At 43.4% G+C, this 20543-nt stretch overlaps 1 protein-coding gene across 7 annotated transcripts in view; it reads left to right on the plus strand.

Moving 5' to 3' along the window:
* Positions 1–20543, plus strand: part of COL26A1 (collagen type XXVI alpha 1 chain) — a 181325-nt gene that overhangs the window by 11416 nt on the left and 149366 nt on the right. For all 7 annotated transcript variants that reach the window (XM_030029123.2, XM_030029126.2, XM_030029128.2 and 4 more), the window contains exon 2: positions 14654–14776. In XM_030029123.2, the coding sequence (XP_029884983.1) occupies positions 14654–14776 (123 nt within the window). The remainder of the gene's footprint in view (positions 1–14653; positions 14777–20543) is intronic.

The following is a 20543-nucleotide window of genomic DNA, read 5'->3' on the forward strand; positions in this document are numbered from 1 at the left end:
ACAAAACCAACCAAAAACCCAACCAACCAAAAACACCCTGACAAAACCCACACCAAACCCCGTGCAAGCATTTGACTGGAATTGCACGCTCCCCACATGGCTTGTGGCTCAGATATTGCCAGTAATAATTGAATAAGTGAATAGGCTGTTCCTATGGGCATATTGACAGCAAGGGGAAACAGCTCAATAGTTGTTCTGTCACTGCATGCTCTGTGGTTCAACCAACCTTCTTGATTTTGTGTATGTGAGAGTGGTTTCAACTGAAACTCATACCATTTTTTTTCTGCTGCGAGGAGTATGTGACACGAGTCTGTCACAGCCGTTTAATTTGACATTCAGCACTGATGTGTTCGGTGACTTGGCTGGTGTATGGCATCGCTATATACTTTCTTATAAATGCATAAAGCCAGCACTGTTGTGATGGCTGCTTCTGTCTTTGCTTGCAGGGTGGCTGTATTTGGCATCATCCTTTGCTGAGACACTGCATGTAAAAATTTCTCCAAGCTGCAATGAAAGGTGTAAAGGAAAACTCTTGTGTGTGTGTATGAGGAAGAAAAAGCACAAGCAAGTTTCAGCTGTGGTGTGTGAAGACTGTTTGCATACATACTTAGCATAATAATAAACTGTAGACCGTTACTGAGCAGCCACATGTCATTCACAGGTTTAGCGGTTTGCCCACAGTAAGTAAAGCAACAGTATGCTGTTCTCCCCAAACTACAAAAAAGGTAGTAGAAATACAGAATAACTGTCACCCATCAATAAAATTCAGGTCATAACTGCTTGTTTTAATCAAACTTTTATCTTCCATGTTCTTCTTTGTATCACTCTTCATCCTCTGAATGTTCTGTTTTTGAAGAAATCTGTGTAAATAGGAGGAAAAAAAAAAGGTCATCTGTCTTTAATGACTTTGCCTTGAATTTGCCACAAGCTTTTGCAAGCAGTATGTGTCTGAAATAGGATGTGAGCTTATCTAGCGTCAGTCACTGCTGCTTTGCATGCATAGATGAGACTCTTCTCACCAATAACTCTAGATGTTCCCATTCCCAGCAGAGCGGCGAGAGGTGCCCGTGAAGCCTTTGCTTTAGGAGATTGGATCATTTGTGTGCATCAGTTTGCATCCTTACCAAATTTGTAGTTAAAACGCTTTTGCAGAGTTTTCTACTTTGCCTTGATGAAGACAACTAGGTTGCCCTGCCCTTTTGCATTGGCAGGTAACTTTAAACTTCAACAACAAGCAAAAAACCCTACAAACCCCCATCTAATGGAGTTTGCCATGCTTATAATTCCCCACAGAACAGGGCAGGAATTTTTCTGGCCAAATGTCTGTATCTCTCTTTTGGACCTCCTGCTGTCCCCTCTCTCTTGCTCAGTGCTGCTTTCTCCCCATCCGGTTTCCCACGTGTGTACTCAGGAATGTTTCAAGGCAGTGTTATCATTCCTAAGGAATCTACTGTGCGTGCACAGGCTACGGAGGTTTTTTTTCGGCTGTTATTACTTGGCCAAATCAAACCCATTTTCCACCTGGATACCGAAATGTAGATCTCCTCCCTCAAGACCATCTCCCTTCCAAATAGAGGCTTCCAAAGCACCGAGGCACTAAAGCGGTTTCTTAGATTGCTCAAGAATTTTTTAATAATAGAGAAAGGTGTTAGTATTTCTGTTCACAAGAGAAAGGCTTTCTGTTTTTGAGATTTTTTTTTTTTTTTTCCTAATGAACAAACTGGATTGCAGCAAGGTTTAAAAGGAGAATACAAGTAATTGTTCTTGGCTAGAAATGAGGTATGGAGACTGCTTCCAAAACCAGTGAAATCTTAGTAAGATGTGTTAAAAGCAGAAGAACCTTTTAAACTGAAAATAGGTAGTTAGAGCACTTCCTTTCTACATGTCTTCATACAGTCTATCTATAAACAGGTATCGAAGTGCAGTGGGTTTTGTGTGATTGAAATGTATACCATCTGCTTAAGAGTTAGTTTAAAACTTGATGAGGCAATACAGAGTGTTCACTAGCAGGGGTTTGGGACTACTGTGTGCAGAAGAGCTGATCTACAGCAAATGCTATGTAGTTACTTTTTATGGCATTGGAGAGATGCAGTCGGCAGAGTGTAAGAGTGGGAGTCTGGAGAAAGGTGAAAAGGAGGTTGCTGGTATAGCAGATTATTGTGTGCCTGTAACTACTGCATCCAAGCTGTGTTGTATTCGCATGGAGCTTTGAATGAGGCTTTCACTTTGTGCAAAGGAAGCACTTTGAAAGGGCTCGTGCCCGGCAACTGGGAAGTGTTTTAGGGCAATTCATTACTGCATTTAGATGGGTGCTGGGAATGACTGGCTTGAGAAGAAGGCAAGGAAGGGAAAGATGTGATCACCTAACCATCCATGGGCGTGGACGTGTGTTTGTAAAGGGTATTGCTAATTCACTACACTAAAGATGATTTCTTTAGAGTTTTAGGCTGTGCAAGTAGGAATTTATTAACCTTAAAGCTATTGAGACATCCTCCCGCCTTAGCTCACAGTCTCTGATCTCTCTCCCAACATGCACTTGAATCAAAACTGATGGTTGTAAAGGACAAACTCAGCTCTCTGATCACACAACAGATCTCAGTTTTGATGTTCCTACTTCCCTACACATGAAACTCCCATGGGTGTGACTGGAACAATAGGATTATTTTCCAAATTATTTTTTATTGTAGTAACGCCCAGGACAGCCTTGTGCCAGACATGGCAGACATGGAATAAAAAGTTTTCAATTTAAATAGCAAATTAACACACAGGGTTTGGGTTTTGTTTTTCAGACTGATTAACGCTTTGAATACCCAGGCAGAGAGGTTTTGTGAGGCTTTGTTTTTATTGAAGTGGGGCCTCACATGGCTCATCTTAGGGATCTCTGAGCTGGGCAAACAAAAGACAACCTGCTTTATCTACTCCATGCAACACAGCCTGGTATTCAGAATGACCTGGCATATCAGTGGAGCAGTTACTGGAGAAAAGTGCTTTGCTCTTGAAGTACAGGCGTGTTGGCAGGGTACAGCTGTCCCCCCAAAATCTTCCTTGAGCACCAGCAGTAGTCTTGTCTCAGGCCTAATGCAAATGCTGGCTTAGGGGTACCTGAACTTCAGTTGCCTCACTGAACACAACTGGCTACGCTGACAAATCAAGAAAGGGAAAGAGGAATTGTTGATCTTAAAACAATATAAGTAGATGGGTTTGTCTAGACTGGCTTATTATTTCTAATCACCTCCTCCAGCACTGGAAACATTAGAAAGCTGTAGGGTTTTCTTGCATTTGAGGAAAGGCTGTTTCTTCAGCGGTTTCAATGAGGGTTTTGTCACATCTGGCTCTTTGTATGGCAGTCACCTGAAACAGAGTGATGTGGAATAAAGCTGAGCCTGCACACTTACTGCAGCTTCACTCTAGAAAGAGGTACCCTTGGCTCATGAAATCTAGGTCCCAACAATGATGGGCAATCACATGGTAGATTACTCTAGAAAGGTGTGCTGCATAGTCCATTTTATACCAGAGCCCACAAACACCTTTACAAGTTGCTGAACAAATTGAAGACTTAGACTTAATGAAGCAATTGTAACATGCCACAAGAGAAGAGAAGGAGGAAGGGCAGGTGGAAGAAGTGTTGCTAGAAGAGTTCTGGGTTCTGTTTACCTGACACTGCTCTCTGTACAGGTGTTTCCAGTTGCATCCTAACACTTGTGAATGTGAAGCTGATGCTCTGATCTGGTTTTCAGTGCCTTTTTGGGCTCACAGGACACTGCTCTGAGTGTTGAAATAGCTCAAGAAAACAAATCTCTGTTCCCTTCAAGAGATCCCACAGACAAAACATTGCTTTTTCTCCTTCAATATATTCTTTTTCTTTTTAGCTATCAAAAGAGTGTACCTGTCTCCAATGACAGTAATTTGTCTACTGTTCAGCCCCATGAAAAACGTGAAACGTGCATGTGACATGGGCAGATTAACATCATGCAATTAATCGGAAGCAATGACTTGATTGTGCCATGCTATTTTTTTCTTTGATACGCTAAATGGTCTCCTTTTGACATTGCCTTTTGTTCTTCTTGTAATTTGTGGGTTTTGGTGCCAGTATAATGCTAATGAAAAACACTGCTTCATTTAGGCAAAGTCCCTGTGTTCCTGTAATGCATGTGGCTTTCATTGCTGCTGGTAAGTGCTGTGAGTTTGGCAACAGAGGGCTGAATGTGAGGCACAAAGATGCACTGTTGTCTGTACAGAGCCCTATAAGCAAAAAAAAAATAAATTCAGGAGCAGACCCTGCTGAATCCTTGCAGACTAGCTGTTGATGCATGCAGATACAGGCCCTGTAGGGCTAAGTATGTGATTTGAAGGAGATGCTGAAAACCAGCAGGAGCCTGATTCATCTATTTTGGAGGACTCAAATGGTGCAAAGTGTTGTTTTGTTATGATGTAATGTAGCAAGGGGAATTAAAGACAGCTATGGGTACTGACTTTATGGATGGTGGAGGAGACCTGGTAGCCACAACAGGAGCAATAGTAAAGCATAGGATGCTGTTATAGGCTTGCTGACTCCTTATGCTAGTTTTCTTAATGTTTTTTTCTCCGCAGAGGTTTTGAGGACAAGCAGGCGTGCGTCAGTGTCTTGTTTTTTCCACTTACAATTCCCCCTCCACCTCCTCCTAATTCAAAGTTAGAGTTTAATTCTGAGCGAATTTATGTTAGTGTAAATTTACAGGTACTGATTTTGATAAAAGTTAGTCTTGTACTTTAAGATCAGGGCCACTGTCCTCAACTTAAGCAATTTTAGATCAGATCTTCAGAGGAGGACATATAGACAAGTGCCAAATGTCATCTTTGAACACAGGGCTATATTTCAGACAAATAGTTGATGTTCCAAATCCCAGCTCTATACTTTAAATCAAGGTCTTAAGGATATTTTTTTCCTTAACCCCACCCCTCCCTTCAAGGTCAGGCTTTCTAGGAATGAACAAACCAGTGCGACAGATGTATTGGCAATATGAAGGTAGGAGACCTATTTACAACCAGGTTATCCAGCTGTGCAAAAATGTTTAGACTCAGGTTCTTCTTTTGAAAGAGTCTAATTCAAGGAGCTTTTATGTTGCAAAAATGACATACTTGGTTGTAATTGTGCATTATTTCCATGCTGCATGGATATCGAATGCCAAATTCCATCAAGTCAGTCTAATTTAACAAAGACAGATTCTGTGGATATTTTTGTATGTTTCGTCTTTCCTCCCTCTGTGAACACTGGAAACTACTGTCTTCTCATTGATTATGATAAGCTTGGGGGAGGGAGCAGCAAAACAGTTCAGTGCCTAGAAGAATGCCTGTAAAAGCAAAGCACTTCAAAGGAGTGAACCCCCCTTTTATTTCTGAGCACTCAGTCATGGGCTAACTTCTTTCATTTTCATGATGAAGGTAATTATGGTTCAGGTCAACCATATTTATTGTTCGATTCAGTTGGAACATGCCACTGGCAAACTGAGAGGGGCTGGGTAGTGGGTATAAATCAGAGGGACTTTATGCTAAAGAAATACTCCTTGTGCCTTCTCACCTCTTTCCCTTTATGCATTTTTAAGTCCCTATCTGCCTCTGTTTATATTCTGCATTTATATTAGTGCTGATGTACAGGGTGGATCTACTGTACAAATGAATCAAGTGTGTGTAATAGATGAGTGCTCATCTTCAGAGCCCCTCCTTCATTAGTTACAGCAGTTGGCAGGTGCCTTGTGAGGGAGGTGGGGGATTGGAAGAGAAGAGGAATGGTCTCATGGCTGAAGAAGCTTAATGTTGCTCTGGGGACCTGGATTCCCTCTTTGTCTCTGAAAAAGAGTTGCACCCGTGGCTCCATACTATTTGGCTATTCTGCTTCTAGGCTTTTAATAATTCCAGTAGGGAGAGGTTTTTCCCTTAACCCCTGTAACTTCTATGGCTGCAGAAGGATAAGGCAAAATTTTGCGCAGTTTCCTATGAATTGAAGTGAGTTCAGCCCTCGAGGTAATGCTGTTTGGAAGGTCAACCATGCACACAACAGAGAGGCAAGCACAGTTAAATGTGCTTGGCTGCAGAACTTGCTGAAGATTAAAGGTGTTGTGCAGACTGAACTGCATTTTCCTCCTAAGGTAAAGATTCCTCTAGGACTAAACTCCCTCCAGCAGCCTCTGATAATCCACTTTGTGTGGGAAAACTTAAGACTGTTATTGGCAACTGAGTATTTGAAGTGTACTAAGCACAGAACATATTGCCCCCTGGGGAAGGGTTATGCTATTGGGAAGTACCTAGATAAATTGTCCCATCTTATTCTGCTAGCCAGAACTTATTTTTATGGCCACTTTTTTCAAATTCTTATTGGGGAGGGTGGTGGTGATGGTGTGTGCAGAACGACTGGAGTTCCTTCCAATCTTTGTCTGACCAACATAGCGGAGTGGGAGACCTGGAACTTGTCTTATTCTTGTTCGTGCCTCTGGCTCTCTGCTGCTTCAAATGGCTGCTGCTGTCTGGCTTCAGAAACACCAGCAGTCTTCCAGTTTTATTAGTTTCCCAAAATGAATGGGCTGTTACAAAGATTTTTCTCCCTTTTTCACAGGAGTCAGGGTAACCTCTATTAGTGACTACGAAGTACTCAGTGGGAGTAAGGCATGCGTAAAACATCAATATTGACAACAAGATTACTGTGGCTTGTCATGTCTTCTGACTTGCAGACCTCTTAAAACTTTGTAATGGAAGAACAGACTCTGCTTTGAACTGAACCTTGCCATCATAAGCCTGTGTATGGCCACTCCCTTGCCCCTGCCAGGTGGCCTTTCATGGATTCCTTAGCAATGGTCCATCAATCTACAGACCTGAATCAATCCATCAACTCTGAACATTCTAATATTGTGGAGACTGGTGCTCCCAATTGAATTTTGTAGCTGGTGCTCTGCTGGATAACGAGCTGAATGACAGCCTTGGATCCTAAAACCTAGTTACCTGGGGAGAGCATGAATGTGGTCAAGAACAGGAGAAATTTAAGCCCAGCTTGGTTTTTAACTGAGCTTTCCAGTAACATGTGATAGGATTGTTTCCTTTTCAGCCAGGTCAGAGCAGTAAAGAGTAATCTGGCCACAGCCAACTGAATTAGCTGCTAAACTTGATCTGATGAAAGTCAAAGCACATTCAGGGAGGTGTGTATTTGTGAATAAGAAGGGAATAATGTAGTTATGCAGAACTGGATGGTTCAGGAAGAGATGCCCCAGAGAGCCTGGCAGCCTTTGAATCTGGATTTCTTGTCGTGTAGAGGGCAACTTCTGCTCCTGGCCTCAGTGGAGTATATAACTAACTAACCTCTCCTAATGATGGGTTCCAGCACACAATGTATGGATTGCTGTTCTGGCAAAGCAAGTGGGATGCTGTACTATTTACACAGAGAAAAGGGCACAGTTTGCTTTCATTGAGTTAGAACAGCAACTTTTTCCCAGTGAAAGTCAGCGACCTTCTGATTTTATTGAAATTCCTCTCTAGGATTGCAGGGAAATTGATAGCTCCAGTGAAAAATGTTATGAGGAAACTTGGGGAAATCTATCTAGCTATCAAAACACTCCTACTGTTTTCTGTGCCCTAAATGTTGATCTCTGCTAAGTATAACACACAGTGTGTTATCCTTATGGAAACAAAAAGATAATTCAGTGCAGTTGTTTACACAGCACAAAGCTTTAGGGCAAATCACAAGCATCAGAAATGCCAACCTTATTGAGAGACTTCTGTAATTTTTATTGGGAGTGGGGAGGGTCAATTCATGCCCAAACACATGCAACAGGTGCTGATGAAACAGTCCTTCATATAAAGTCTTCCCCCCATGCCCACCCCACCCCACCCCGAAAGACTTTGCTTGCTTCTGTCTTGGCCAGTTGTGGTGATGTGAGCTTTTGTGTTGTACTGTGTGGCATGTGCTTTCATTGGAAGTCCTAAAACCACACTAAATCTCCATTTTACTTGGCTCTACAACAGCATAAATGGCTTTGTTCACAGTCTAACTTGTAGGATTGTTTCTGCTGAAAGTACAGCATTTCATGCTGGTAGGAGCATGGTGTGCTATAAGGCCATGGATATCAGGAGTTGTAGCTATGTCCTTCAGTCCAGTGAACACATCAGCCAGAAGGTCCTGTGTGTGGTAGGTGTTGCCTGCTGTAGGCCTGTCCATAACAGGGCACTGCAGCAAGTCAGTTTTGTATGTGGAGCTGAACTGTTGTCCCACTGAAAGAAGTGATTAGGCAAGAATGTAGCCGCTTTAATTTTCAAGTTGCACACTCCTGATTAAACAGGCTACTTGCTGAGTCCTGATCAGTTCAGCCCAGTAGTTTCTGACATTGTTCAATTTGTGGTCACTTGTCTAGTGAAACGAAGCCTACTAACAACCAGTTGGCTTTTCTCTTGTGAACCCCCTAGAAGGTCCTCCAGAGACCCCCAGCAGTCTGAGAAGCTTGGATAAAAGCCAGCAGTTTGGACTAGGAAAGAAGCAAACATTGCTTTTGGAGATGGCTCTAAGTTTGTTGTGGTGTGAATCTTTCTAAGCATTCGCAGTGGGCAAATGGGTGGAGGGATCCCTTACACACCTGTTAAGTGGTGGGCTTAGGAAACAGGACTGTGCAAATCCAGATAGTAAGAAGGAGGGAAGAGGGAAGAGGAAGCTTGCTGTCAGTGTCTTCCCATCTGTGAAATGATTGCTCTAAGCTAATTCAGTCATGCTAGCCAGGAATTAAGCTCTGATATGCGAGTATATGGCTCTTCTGGAACTTACAGTATTTTAGCTTGAGTATTTGTTACCGTACACTTCTTCACCCTCTGCAGTCCCTTTTCTCTCTCACTGTAGGATTACTAGCTGTACAGACATCCAAAATCTCCAGGGGATGAACTGTGCATCCAAATAAGGCTTCTGATGAGGGGTGAAGGAGGTTCAGAAAGTCAGTGGGGTGTAGAATGTGGCTTCTTCCCTGGCATCTGCCTACAGAAGCAAAACGCAGCTCAAGCTCCCTGTGTAAGTCCAGTTGCCCTTTTGAGGTCCTCGCAGCCTGTTCCATGCATGAATGCCCCAGAAAGTTAGGTTTTCTTGTCTCCTCTGGTGTCCAGGTGCCTGAAGCCATGCATCACCGCTCTTGCTGAGTCAGTAGAAAGCAGGCAACTCCCTCCTAGCCATCTGCTGAGAGAGGGGTCTGTTTAAGTTCAGAATAGTAGTTTTCAGAGTATCTCCAAATGGAAGCAAACTATTGAATTTGTTGCTCTAGTTAGCCAGAAAGGTCCACATTATCATCTTGAACCTACACAGTAAATATGATTGGATACCTGTTGGCATCAACACTCGTATTCCTTCTGGAACAACATGTTGTCAGCTGTGATCAAGACATGAGATCTTGGTCTGTAGCCCTGGACTGAAACTGTCTGAAATCAGTAGCTTGCAGGCCATGGTCTGCAGATCCTCAGTTGTCCATGAAAGTCTTCCAAAAATTAAATAGGGTGTGAGAAGAGGGTGTCCCTTTGGAAACTGCTGGAGAAAATGGACCAAGCGAGACCAAGCGAGACTTGGCTGTCTAGGCAAAGCAGTGGAAGACCAATTCCATGAGACGCTGTGGGGCCTTGTGCTCAATATGCTGGTGATGAGCATGCATGAGATCTGACAGACCCAGCTCAAAAGGAGCTGCTATTTGGATCATTTTGTTTGCTTGGTTAGAATATTCTTTTTGAATAATCAGCAATATAGTCTCTGCCATCCTGGATGCATGCCAGTAAAAGTCCTAAACCTTTCTTGCTAGCATCTGTATATAATATAAAGGGTCATTTATAATCTCTGTAAGCCATGATGGGGCCTTTCGTCACATTGTCTGAAGCCTGTTTGCATTCTGGAGACTGTTCTTGCTGACTTTTGGCTTGTGAAGAGAAATCTTGGGGTGGTTTTGTCTGTCTTCTTTCTGTCGTAGTCACTGTGCTATTAAATCTACAGTGAATTCCAAGCTATATATCCTAATGCATCTTATGATCAGCTATGCTCCTGTCTTTCTGTCTCACTTGCTCTATGCCACAGTAAAAATCAAACACCTAAAAGCTGCATTTGTAGGAAACTTATGCTATTTATGGGAAGCCAAGAGTGTGATGTTTTGTAAATGGGAAGGTACTTTTCAATCCTGTCCTAGTTTCAGCTGGGATAGAGTTAACTGTCTTCCTAGTAGCTGGTACGGTGCTATGTTTTGAGTTCAGTATGTGAAGAATGTTGATAACACTGATGTTTTCAGTTGTTGCTAGTAGTGTTTAGACTAATGTCAAGGATTTTTCAGCTTCTCATGCCCAGCCAGCGAGAAAGCTGGAGGGGCACAAGAAGTTGGCACAGGACACAGCCAGGGCAGCTGACCCAAACTGGCCAACAGGGTATTCCATACCATGGGACGTCCCATCTAGTATAGGAACTGGGAAGTGGGGGCGGGGAATCGCCGCTGGGGGACTAGCTGGGTGCTGGTCGGCAGGTGGTGAGCAATTGCACTGCGCATCATTTGTACATTCCAATCCTTTCATTATTGCTGTTGTCATTTTATTAGTGTTATCATTATAATTATTTGTTTCTTCTTTTCTGTTCTATTAAACTGTTCTTATCTCAACCCATGGGTTTTGCTTCTTTTTCCCGATTTTCTCCCCCATCCCACTTGGTGGGGGGAGAGTGAGTGAGCGGCTGCGTGGTGCTTAGTTGCTGGCTGGGGTTGAACCACGACAGTGGGTACCTTTGTAACTAAACTCTTCCTTCTGTTGCTAAAGAGAGAAGTTAGAGAAATCTGTGTTCATGTTGGATTATCCGAGTATCTTTGGGGTCTGACCATTTTTTTTTTTGCCCTCATGATCCCCGTTGTGGTGATTCTGCTTTAGGGAAGATACTGAGACTGAAGAGGTGACAAGTGTTGTGGTACTTTATCACTGTCACTGCACTCTCAGTGCTCCTGCTGAGGAAGGTGGAAGGTTGTCCCTAGATTTGAGTGAAGGGTCTGTTATTTTGCCATGGGCTATCAGTCCTGTTCAGCCTGGCAAACCCAGGTGATGGCTTCAGGCAACGAAAGCAATGAACTGAGAGCCTCGGCGAAGCTTCTCACTTCCTGTAATGATTGCTTCCTTTTATAATAGGTCACTGAGCAGGTCATCTGAAATGAACCTGGGACAGTGTTGGGTTTCTCCACGCCTGCCCCCCCCACCCCCCACCCCCGCCAATGTGCAGTCTTCTGTCCTGTGCACTGTAGTGTGGGAGCAGCCTTTACCTCCAACCACTGCCTAAAAGCTCTGTCACTAGATTTTAACAAGGTCTGTCCAGCACGTCTCACTTCCAAGAAAGGCTTTTCCAAGGCAGAAATGACAACTTGACTGCCAAGTCCAAATTCCTTGGACTTGCAAGGGGATATGTGTACCTGAACAGTTTATTCCAAGGACCAGGTAGAGCAAAGGTGCTAGAGATCACCTCAGTCCAAGACAGCAGTTTTGGACTCATTTGGAAAGAAAATCTATGTGTATGCCAGCAGCACCCACTGAATGAAAGCCCTGGCAAAACCAGCTTTGTAGGTAGCTTAAAATAATCAACCTTTCTTGCAGTTTTTGACATAGCCTGCCCAGTGCCACCTGTTTAGCTCCAGATCCACAAATGTAGTGCTAGATTCCCAAGCTGGTTGAAAATAATCCTTGAAGGAGCAAGATGACATTAAATCTGGGTCTATGCAAGGGAAAGCTAAAGCGAGTAATGGTAGCTTCCCATTTCTCCTTAGGAGTTACAGTTTGGAGCTGCCATTATACATTAACCAGAGCAGACAGGCTGCCAGATTCCCTTTGGCAACTGTGGAGTCTGCCTCCAACACCTGCCTTTTTCTTCTGCATTGTGCTGGGGTGTGGAGTGGTGTTTGTCTTTGTTCACCTTCCCACCTCATTTGCCTTCAGGAATATGAAGTGCTCTAGTTTCAGCATCAGATGTGGAGGGTTTTTCTCAGAGTGCAGTTGAATTTTATTCTTTTTAATCTGACACAGAAGTGCTCTGTGTGTATCCAAGAAGGTGGCACAGGTTGTCTCAGAAGCCCACCAAAATCAGTATTAGAGTGAAATAATCAGTGTAGGATAATCCAGCTCCACACGATGGAAATAGTACATCTTCCCAGATGACTATGTGATGGGAGAAGGCCAGAGGGACACACATACAAGCTATGTAACAGTTATAGCATGTGTAAATAAATTGATTTATTTGGATTTCATTGACAAGCTAGAAAAATGGTCTTAACACGAGTGGAGGCACTCAAGTCCTTGATAATTATGCTCTGTTTTAAAATGTTCAGTAACTTTATTCTGAATTTGTTAGTATTCATGTCCCTTCATGCTCTGTTACATGTTCCTAGTGTGCATACTATTGCTTCGTTCCTCCCCTGTGGTGGGACATTTCCTCATTGCATGTTAATGAAAAGTTTTGTTTTTCATAACTTTAGGACATATGCTTCTGCCATTATCCTCTTAGGTTCTGTATGTGTGCAGTTTCTTTCGCCTGACACGAAATGCTTTTGCCCTGAGGTTTGTGCAGAAGTGCTGTCCTTCCGATGGCTGCAAGCACTGTGCTAAAAACATCCTCAAGGTAAATCATACGGAGCTGTGGTTTCCTCAGCCCCTCTTGTACTTGCTCTTTCTCTTGGCTGCTTTTCCTTCCATGCTCAGCTGGCTGTTCCCTGGGCATGAGGAGATCTTATCCAGCAATACCCATCTGAACAAACCCCATGACTAAGGCTTGAAGAGATGAAATGGCCGATTGCATCATGTGTGCATGTGAAATGAAAAAGAAAACTTGGCTTTGAATTATCACATTTCCAATCGTTAGCTCCTGTCTTTGTTTCTTCTGGTTTTGCTCCCTAAGCTTTGTGCAGAAGTTGTATTGAGCCTGTTAAAGTATCTGCTGTCATCATGTGATCTGAAGATTCATTAGTCTTTTTTCCCCCTTTTTGCCCTTTGGTTCTATAATGTAGATGTTAGTACAGACATTTGGGTACTAGGGTGTCTGATCCCTATATATACACACCACAGATCCTCAATAAATCTGAGAGAAGTGGTTCTCTAAGACCTCCCTGCCAGCCTGGGGTCACCGGAGATGTGACTGTAGTCCCTGCTTCCTGATGGAGAATTGCAAGCAGGTTTACAGTGAGTAGGAGCAGTGCCTGCAGGGAAACCTGCATGGCTCTCCCTTGACACTGCTAATGGGCTCGATGACACTGGGTAGAAAGCCCCCCTCTCCTTGGGTGCCTCATCTTACCCATCTGGCTGTAGCCAAAGGTTCGGTGAGCAGCCTGCTGGCCCCAGCCTGCCCATTGTGGTCTGCAGCGCTCGGCTCAGCTGCTGGCATGCGTACCTCCTATTCATGGAAATGAGAGTTATCCAGAGAGCAGGGAGCCTCCTGCGGAGATAGGAGGGGAATCCAAAAAGGAAACAAAATGCAACAAATGCTGTAAATGACAAATACTGGAAAAATTAAACTGCCATGGGGAAGGTGGGTTAGGGAAGGAGGAGGGATGTACAGGTGCCTGTTTCCACTGGGCAAGCAGTTTGATTTTTGGTTTGCAAGGCTGGGCAGCCACTGTGATACTTGGAGAAGAAGGGATCAACTGTACTGGGGGCTCTTGCTTTAAGATGGATGAGGAGCCAGGGCTCTTCTGCATGTGCGGGGAATGCTTACACAAGCACTTTATGTGTTTTGGAGCACAAGCTGGTGTTTCCACTTCCCATTAGTGATCCCAGTTCTGATCCCCAATCAGTAGGAAAGTGGCTCTCAAACCTGTTAACTACGCTGAGGTACAAAAGCAAAAATGTGAACCAGTATTTAGCAAACATGAATGATGCTTGCAAGGGGAAAATGAAAGTATCCTTTTTTTCCCCCTCAAGAATGACACTGGAACCTAAAAACATAATTTTCAGAGAAGGTGGGAAAGGGTCTATGGGTCCTGATTCCCAGGGCTGACACTGCAGTTCCTGCCTTCTCATACACCTTATGGTGAGGAGGTCTCCCTCACTTTTCTTTTCTTATAAGACAGCATAAGACACTAGTCCCTCCCTCCCCTGCATCTTCTCTTGCCCATTTTTAGACTGTAACCTCACCAGGACAGCAATATGACTTGTTTGGCACCCAGCTTGATTGAGCCCTGCTGACAATGAGCTCCACCACACCAAAAAGCAGAATTTTCCAACTCAGATGTTGTTCAGAATGGTAGGAGGCTCAGGAATGATACCATAACGAGCAGGATGAAATTAAGACCAGTACAATGGGAACTGACTATCAGGAGATTTGGAACACTTTTTTTTTTCTTTCTTTCTTTTTTTCTAAAGCCCTATTGTTTATGATAACTAGCAGAACTAAATTATGTACTATAAAACTCTGGCCTCTGAGGACCAAGCAAGAGGCGTTACTGGATGTCTTGTGGTTCAGGTTGGCAGAAGCAGGGAATCTTTCTGCAGCTATTGGGAGGAGAGGGTGGGGTGAGAAATGAGGACTGCAAGTTAGGCAAGCTATGGCTGGCAGAAGAAACAACCCCACCCCCAGATACTTGGTCTGTTTTTACTGCAGTCTGATGTATGTTGGTTCTGCTTGCTGTCTTCCTGGGGCTAACAGTGTCCTTTCTCTCTGCAGGCATTGGTGTCACTATACAGTTACACGGACAGTTTCCTGCCAAGTACAGAATGGGTCAGAAACGGTGATCCAGCGAGTTTATCAGAGCTGCCGGTGGCCAGGACCTTGTGCCAACTTAGTGAGGTAAAAATCTTCATGTCTCACGTTGCCCAAATTTTCCTGCATTTCTCGTTAAATTGTTTACCTTTTAAGTACTGCATAGAGGGTTGAGATCAATGGATCACATGTGATATCCTGCTTCATGGTGGTGTAACTAAGGAATGGTACCGGTGTTAGCTGTAGAGTAATTACACATGAAGGTAAGGTAGTGTTAGGGACAAGCTATGTGAGTCAGTTTAGCTTAGGTTGTAATGCTAGTTTGTACTTCTCCATACAGGAGACTGTTGCTAGTCCAGCGAGAAGCTAAATAAATAATGGAGTCCAAGAGAGTGCAGTGTGACTGAACAGGGTTAGCAGGGATGCTGGACCAATGGCACTATGTGGCTTGTTGGTATCAAGTCCTCATACTCAGGTCTTTAGGGTAATATCACATACATTGGAAAGCTTTGATCAAATTCGTTGCAGCTGGTGATGGACAAAGGTAATATGCCCTGTACCATTTGGAGTGGAATTCCCTTACAGCATCTCTTACACCTGCATCTCAATATCCTTTAGAAACATGCATGAAAGTACAATGTCCCCTCTCCCCAGATGAGAAACAAAGCCTAGAGACAGTGACTTGTCAAAAACTTGCCCTGAGCCCGCTTTGCCTTTCAATCGTTTGTGGTCTTGGGACCCACCTACTTTTTTTTTTTTTTTTTTTTTTTTCTTAAAAAGTATGAAATAGCTATCCCCAGCTACCACCTTTCAGTAAGCAAAGTGTCTTTGTATTGTTGCGTTCTCTGAAAAGACATTCTCGGAGCAGAATAGTGTTACCCACCCATCTGGGAATTGGTGCAAAAAAGCCATTGTGCTCTAAATTTACACCTAGCTTCTATAACAATTTCCCATGTAGACAAGCCCATAGTTTAGCTTACAAAGCTTAGTCATTTTATTGTTATTGTTACCAGTTCACCCACAGGGTGCTGATTGAGGTCCTCTTATAGTTGATAACCTAGCCAGAATGTGGTTGAACTACCTGCTTAAATACCCCGAGATCCACCTTCTCAGTCTGTTCTTGCAACTCTTCATCTGGAATTCACATTTTGCATGTGGCAGTTACCACAGTTGGTTCTCCAGTTTCTACTTGGCCAGTGGTCAGTTTAAGTTTTTTCACTTGTAATATATCTGCTTTGGTGTCTCTTTGGTCTTGTTTTATGCAAGGCTGTGGTTGAAACACTTAATATTTTACACTGTTGTGGCCAAACTTCTGTTGAAGCTTTTTAATTTCCCAGACTTTTTACGCACATAATTGTCATTAGAAACTTGTGAGCTTTCACCTTGTCTCCTAAACTTGCCAAAAATCATGCTTATTTTTCCTTGTTAACATAACCATAGTTTCATAAGTACCAAACAATTGATCACGTTACTAGTAAAAATCCTTTTTGTGGGCTCCTGCAGTTACTTGTATACATTGATTCTTACATTGTTAACCGAGAGACTTTAAGAGTAGTGTGTGCTGTTGTGACATTATTATTCATGGAACATTTTCAGTTTCAAATGTAGTTTGGCTCATTTGCCTGACGAGTCCAATTGTTTGGAGACAATGCAGAATGGCAGCAGACTTATTTTCACATAGAAAGAAAAATTATCATGGAAAGAAGCTGGGTTTATTGATATTTAAGGTCTTGGTTGGTGAAAGTTCAGCTGACAGGAGCTGCATTTCTGGAAGATGATCACCATGAAGAAACCTACCAGAAGAGATGGGAGGACAGTAATGCTCTGTTCCCTTTGCAAGTGGGAGGAAACACGAGCAAAGCGGACGGCACCCTTCCAAGGAAATGACTATATTGTCTGTCCTTTAATCATGCATCATATGATATTCTTGCATGAAGTAGAGAAAGACCCTGGACCTCTCTTTCCCAAGGACCTTCAGAAAGCTGTTAACTGGGTGGGCTGCAGCATTTGTTATCAACAAAGGTAAAGCAGGAGTGGCATGTGCTGCTTCCTGATAATTTCCTATACTGCCACTGTACGAAAGGGAGAACCCCAAGAACAAGTAGCAATGAAGTTGAAGACACTGAGGTCCTGAGAGTTGAGTGGGTTGTTGTATAAGTTATCCCCATCCCAGACATCTTTTATAAGTGGTTGCTTGTTTTTGGCAGTGTGTCTGACTTCTAATAACAGAATGAAAAAGAGCCACTGAAAATTATGGATCTTTTGACATGTAACTACTGTGGGCAACATTTGGTAACCATGAGTCATGTTGTATGGTTGAGGTCTTATTTCCTAGGCCAGTGCAGCGGCCTATCAATGTTATGTTGCCAGCACCTACGGATGTGTGAGTAACTGGCTTTCTCTTGTCTCAGAGTGAAGCTGAGTTTTGAAAAAAATTTTTTAATGATATTTTTACCCCTCTTTCACCAAAATGGTGTTTCCTAAACAGAAAATATTCAATCTCTCTCCTAATTCAGGTGAATCCCATCTCCTATTTTCAGATGAAAACTCCCAAGGACAGCAATGAGAAAGACAGACCCCAAAGTCACAGGGAAGTTGAGTCCCTCTTCTATTCAGCACCTCACTTGCTAGTGCAGTTCCTGGCAAGTTATACTTGTTTTCCTTATTTTTCTGCTAAGAAGCTGTCTTCAAAGGGGCGTGTAAGCTTATATCGGCCACCATGCTGCACAACTTCTTTCGACAGGTCTCTGAAGATGAACAGAACAGAAAACTCGGGTGCCCTACTTCCCCGTGTCTGAAAGCTTTGGGTGACACTGCTGTTTGCCTGGGAGATGTCCTGGTTTTCTCAGGAGTCTGTTTTTTCTTGTGGTGAACATGCTGTCTGTGGTGCAGGGTGAAGACAACCGCTTGGGAAAAGCAATGTGACTAGTATCAAATCTGATGGTGTCCTATCCCAACACTTTGCAAAACACAGGAGAGGGCTTACGCTAGCTTCCTGGAATGGGAAGCAAAGAATCCCTTGTGTCACTAAACATCTTCTCAAAGTCACCAGTCCTTGAGTGTGTTCCTGTAATATGAAGGAGCTTCTCTATTTTGTCTACAGTCCTTAATGATTGCCTGCTTGACTGTATCTGCTCTACATGACAGGTCCAGCAAGAATGCTTCACAGGGCCAATGCTTCATTCCCATCAAACAATGTTGTTTCTGTTTCCTCCTTACCTTCTCTGTACCAGCACCTCTCTCTCTTCAGGTTTTCTGGAAGTCTAGCTTCTGGCAATGTCAGACTTACTCCAGGTCTGGTAATGGCTACAAATGTTCATGCTCTCTATACCCCTGTGATTGTTCAGGTAATATAAATATATCTGCTTTTCTTTTGCCAAAAAGACAAACTTAAAGATATTCTGGCCTTCTCCTATTTTTCTCTAGTGAGATTTCTGGTGCCTGAGCTTGAAGGGCGGGGGCACAGCCAGATTCATATGGTGTTATGCTTGACTGTAAGCAATGCAAAATGTCAGTAAGCCATTGGCATTATTTTGGCTTTATAGTATTTCTCCCAGCTGCGACTTGAAACAAACTGTTTTCATCTCCTTGTTTACAGGGAGTCAACCATATCTGAGAGAGCTTTCATTCTGCCAGCACCCGTTATCGGGCTGCTCACTAGCAAAAGGGACGCCAGCCAAAAAAAAGGCATCTCTCAACCTCGTGGTGACAGCTGAGAGGGGTTCTCTGTTAGAGAGACTTTGCTTACAAGCAGACATCAGTGTGGCCAGACAAGGATTTAATCCATTTCCTGTCTCCCATTCATTCGTGTTATGTTTCTTTCCCTTATTGCACAAACTGCAGCTCGGGGTCAAGCCTTTGACAGAGGAATATCTGTGAGATCCCCAGCTTTAGCAGCTTCAGTAGTGTGATGTCCTCGCTGTCTATTCACTTGCTCTTGGGAAGCTGGCAGCTGTACCTCTTTTGCAGGAGTGTCGTCATCTTGGCTGGGATGGGATGAGCTGCTCTGTTCTTGCCCTCCACCCCAGACTCTTTATTTAGCTTGGGTGCTGAGTTGCTTTGGAGCAGTCTTGGCTGGAGATTTTCCCTCAGCAGATCTATTCTTGAACTCTCTCTATTTGTGTAGTGAAGGCTTCAGCTTCTGCGCGCCATAGGATATGCCTTTGCTTTGTCACGCTACGAAGTGAACAGGCAACTTTCCAGCAGTCTGGCTGAAGCTCCTAGTGTACTTATAAAAATTGCATGCCACTTATCTGTCTGAAGGAAGGGATAAAGTCGCTAGCTTGGTGTTTCAATGGCAACCTAATCGCTGGGTCTCTGCTGCCTGGATGATTGCACCCTGCTCCCAGTAAACCCAGGCATCTGAATTGTAACCCGTCTCCTGAGCAATCATTTTGCTGCAGCAGCTGCAGGCTAATGCACAATCCTATCATGCTTATGACGTTACACTCCTCGAGGCTCACAGAGAAGGGTGGTCACATAGACCAGGCAGGGATTTGAGACCTGCATTCAGTTGCTGGAACTTTTGTGACTTCCTGTGCCTTCAGTCAAGTGATGCCACCTCGCCTATAAGATGTGAACAGTACTTCTTTTGTCTTACTGTGTTTTATGACTTTGAGAATAGGACAACTTCCTGCTATACCCTAATTGGCCAAAATCAGCCTAATTTTGATTAGAGTATTTGCGTATGACTTGTGGTCAGTAAAACAGTATCTCAGGAGGTAAATGAATGTGATGAACAGCCTGGCAGATCATGCACTGTTTCAGCCTTCAGAAGACGAACATTTTCTGCTTCAAACTGTTGTTGCTGTGAAAATCCCTGTCTCATGTCTGGAAGCATGCTGCTTCAGATTGTGGCAGGATATTCTGACTCCTCTCCTACTTGTTTCATCCTAGAAAAATGAATGTTCCCAGCAAGGTTGTGTGAGTGTTCATCCTGCTACTTTTTGCTGTATTCAGTGGTCACATAGCTGTTTCACTCTACCCTTTGAGCATCCTGTCTCTGCAGCACTTCCTGGCTTCAGAGAATCTGAAGATTCCCCTGGAAACACAGAGCTGGCTTGTATGGGGATGGGCTTACCCGGTCTCCGTACTTCAGCAAGAGCCATTGAAACCCCAAACATAAAGTTACTCATCTGTCAGCTTCAAACACCACCCAAAAGTGGGAGAGATGGAAGGGGAGAGTATTCTTGCAACACAGCAAATCTAGGCTGTAATGCTCTTTCAAACTGCCTGTCACTGCATGTTTTTTTCCTTTCAGTGTTCTAGCTGGTTTGGCTTATCACAAATGCTGTGTGCTTTTGATGACATTTTTAATGTAAGCAGGCTACATGTCTTGCATGGATCATTCTTGCTGTTTCTGAATGTTGGGTTTTCTTTTTTGTTGTTTTCATTTAAACTGAACACGTTTCTGCTCCCGGGGGGATTTTACAAGCTAGTTTGCAGAAAAACAAAGAAGGAATTCTGCAGGCTCATCCATTTTGGTCTTCTCTGCTTTTGAAGACTATATTGCTACAGGGTAAGTATGAGAAGTTGGGGATCTCTCACCCAAGAGATTGGCCTGTAGCTGATGTTTCTCCTCAGTTTCAGAAGTAGTAACGCCGCAGGGAAATCCTTCTCTTTCTTTCCAGTCAATTGAATAATAAATCCTAGAGCTTATTCCAGTGCATTAGAATTGCCATTTCAAGTCCTGTTACACACAAACTCTTTTATGTGTTTAACTCCCTTATTTCTCTCCAAGTTGTAGAGTCATATGCTTGGAAAAAGATGCCTGCTCTCCCATGCACACACGGGATACAACTGTAGGATGAACAGTGCTCCTGTGAACAGGATAGATAGAGGCTCTGGGTTTGTA

This window comes from Aquila chrysaetos, chromosome 10, assembly GCF_900496995.4.
Source record: "Aquila chrysaetos chrysaetos chromosome 10, bAquChr1.4, whole genome shotgun sequence".
Taxonomy (NCBI): Eukaryota; Metazoa; Chordata; class Aves; order Accipitriformes; family Accipitridae; genus Aquila; species Aquila chrysaetos.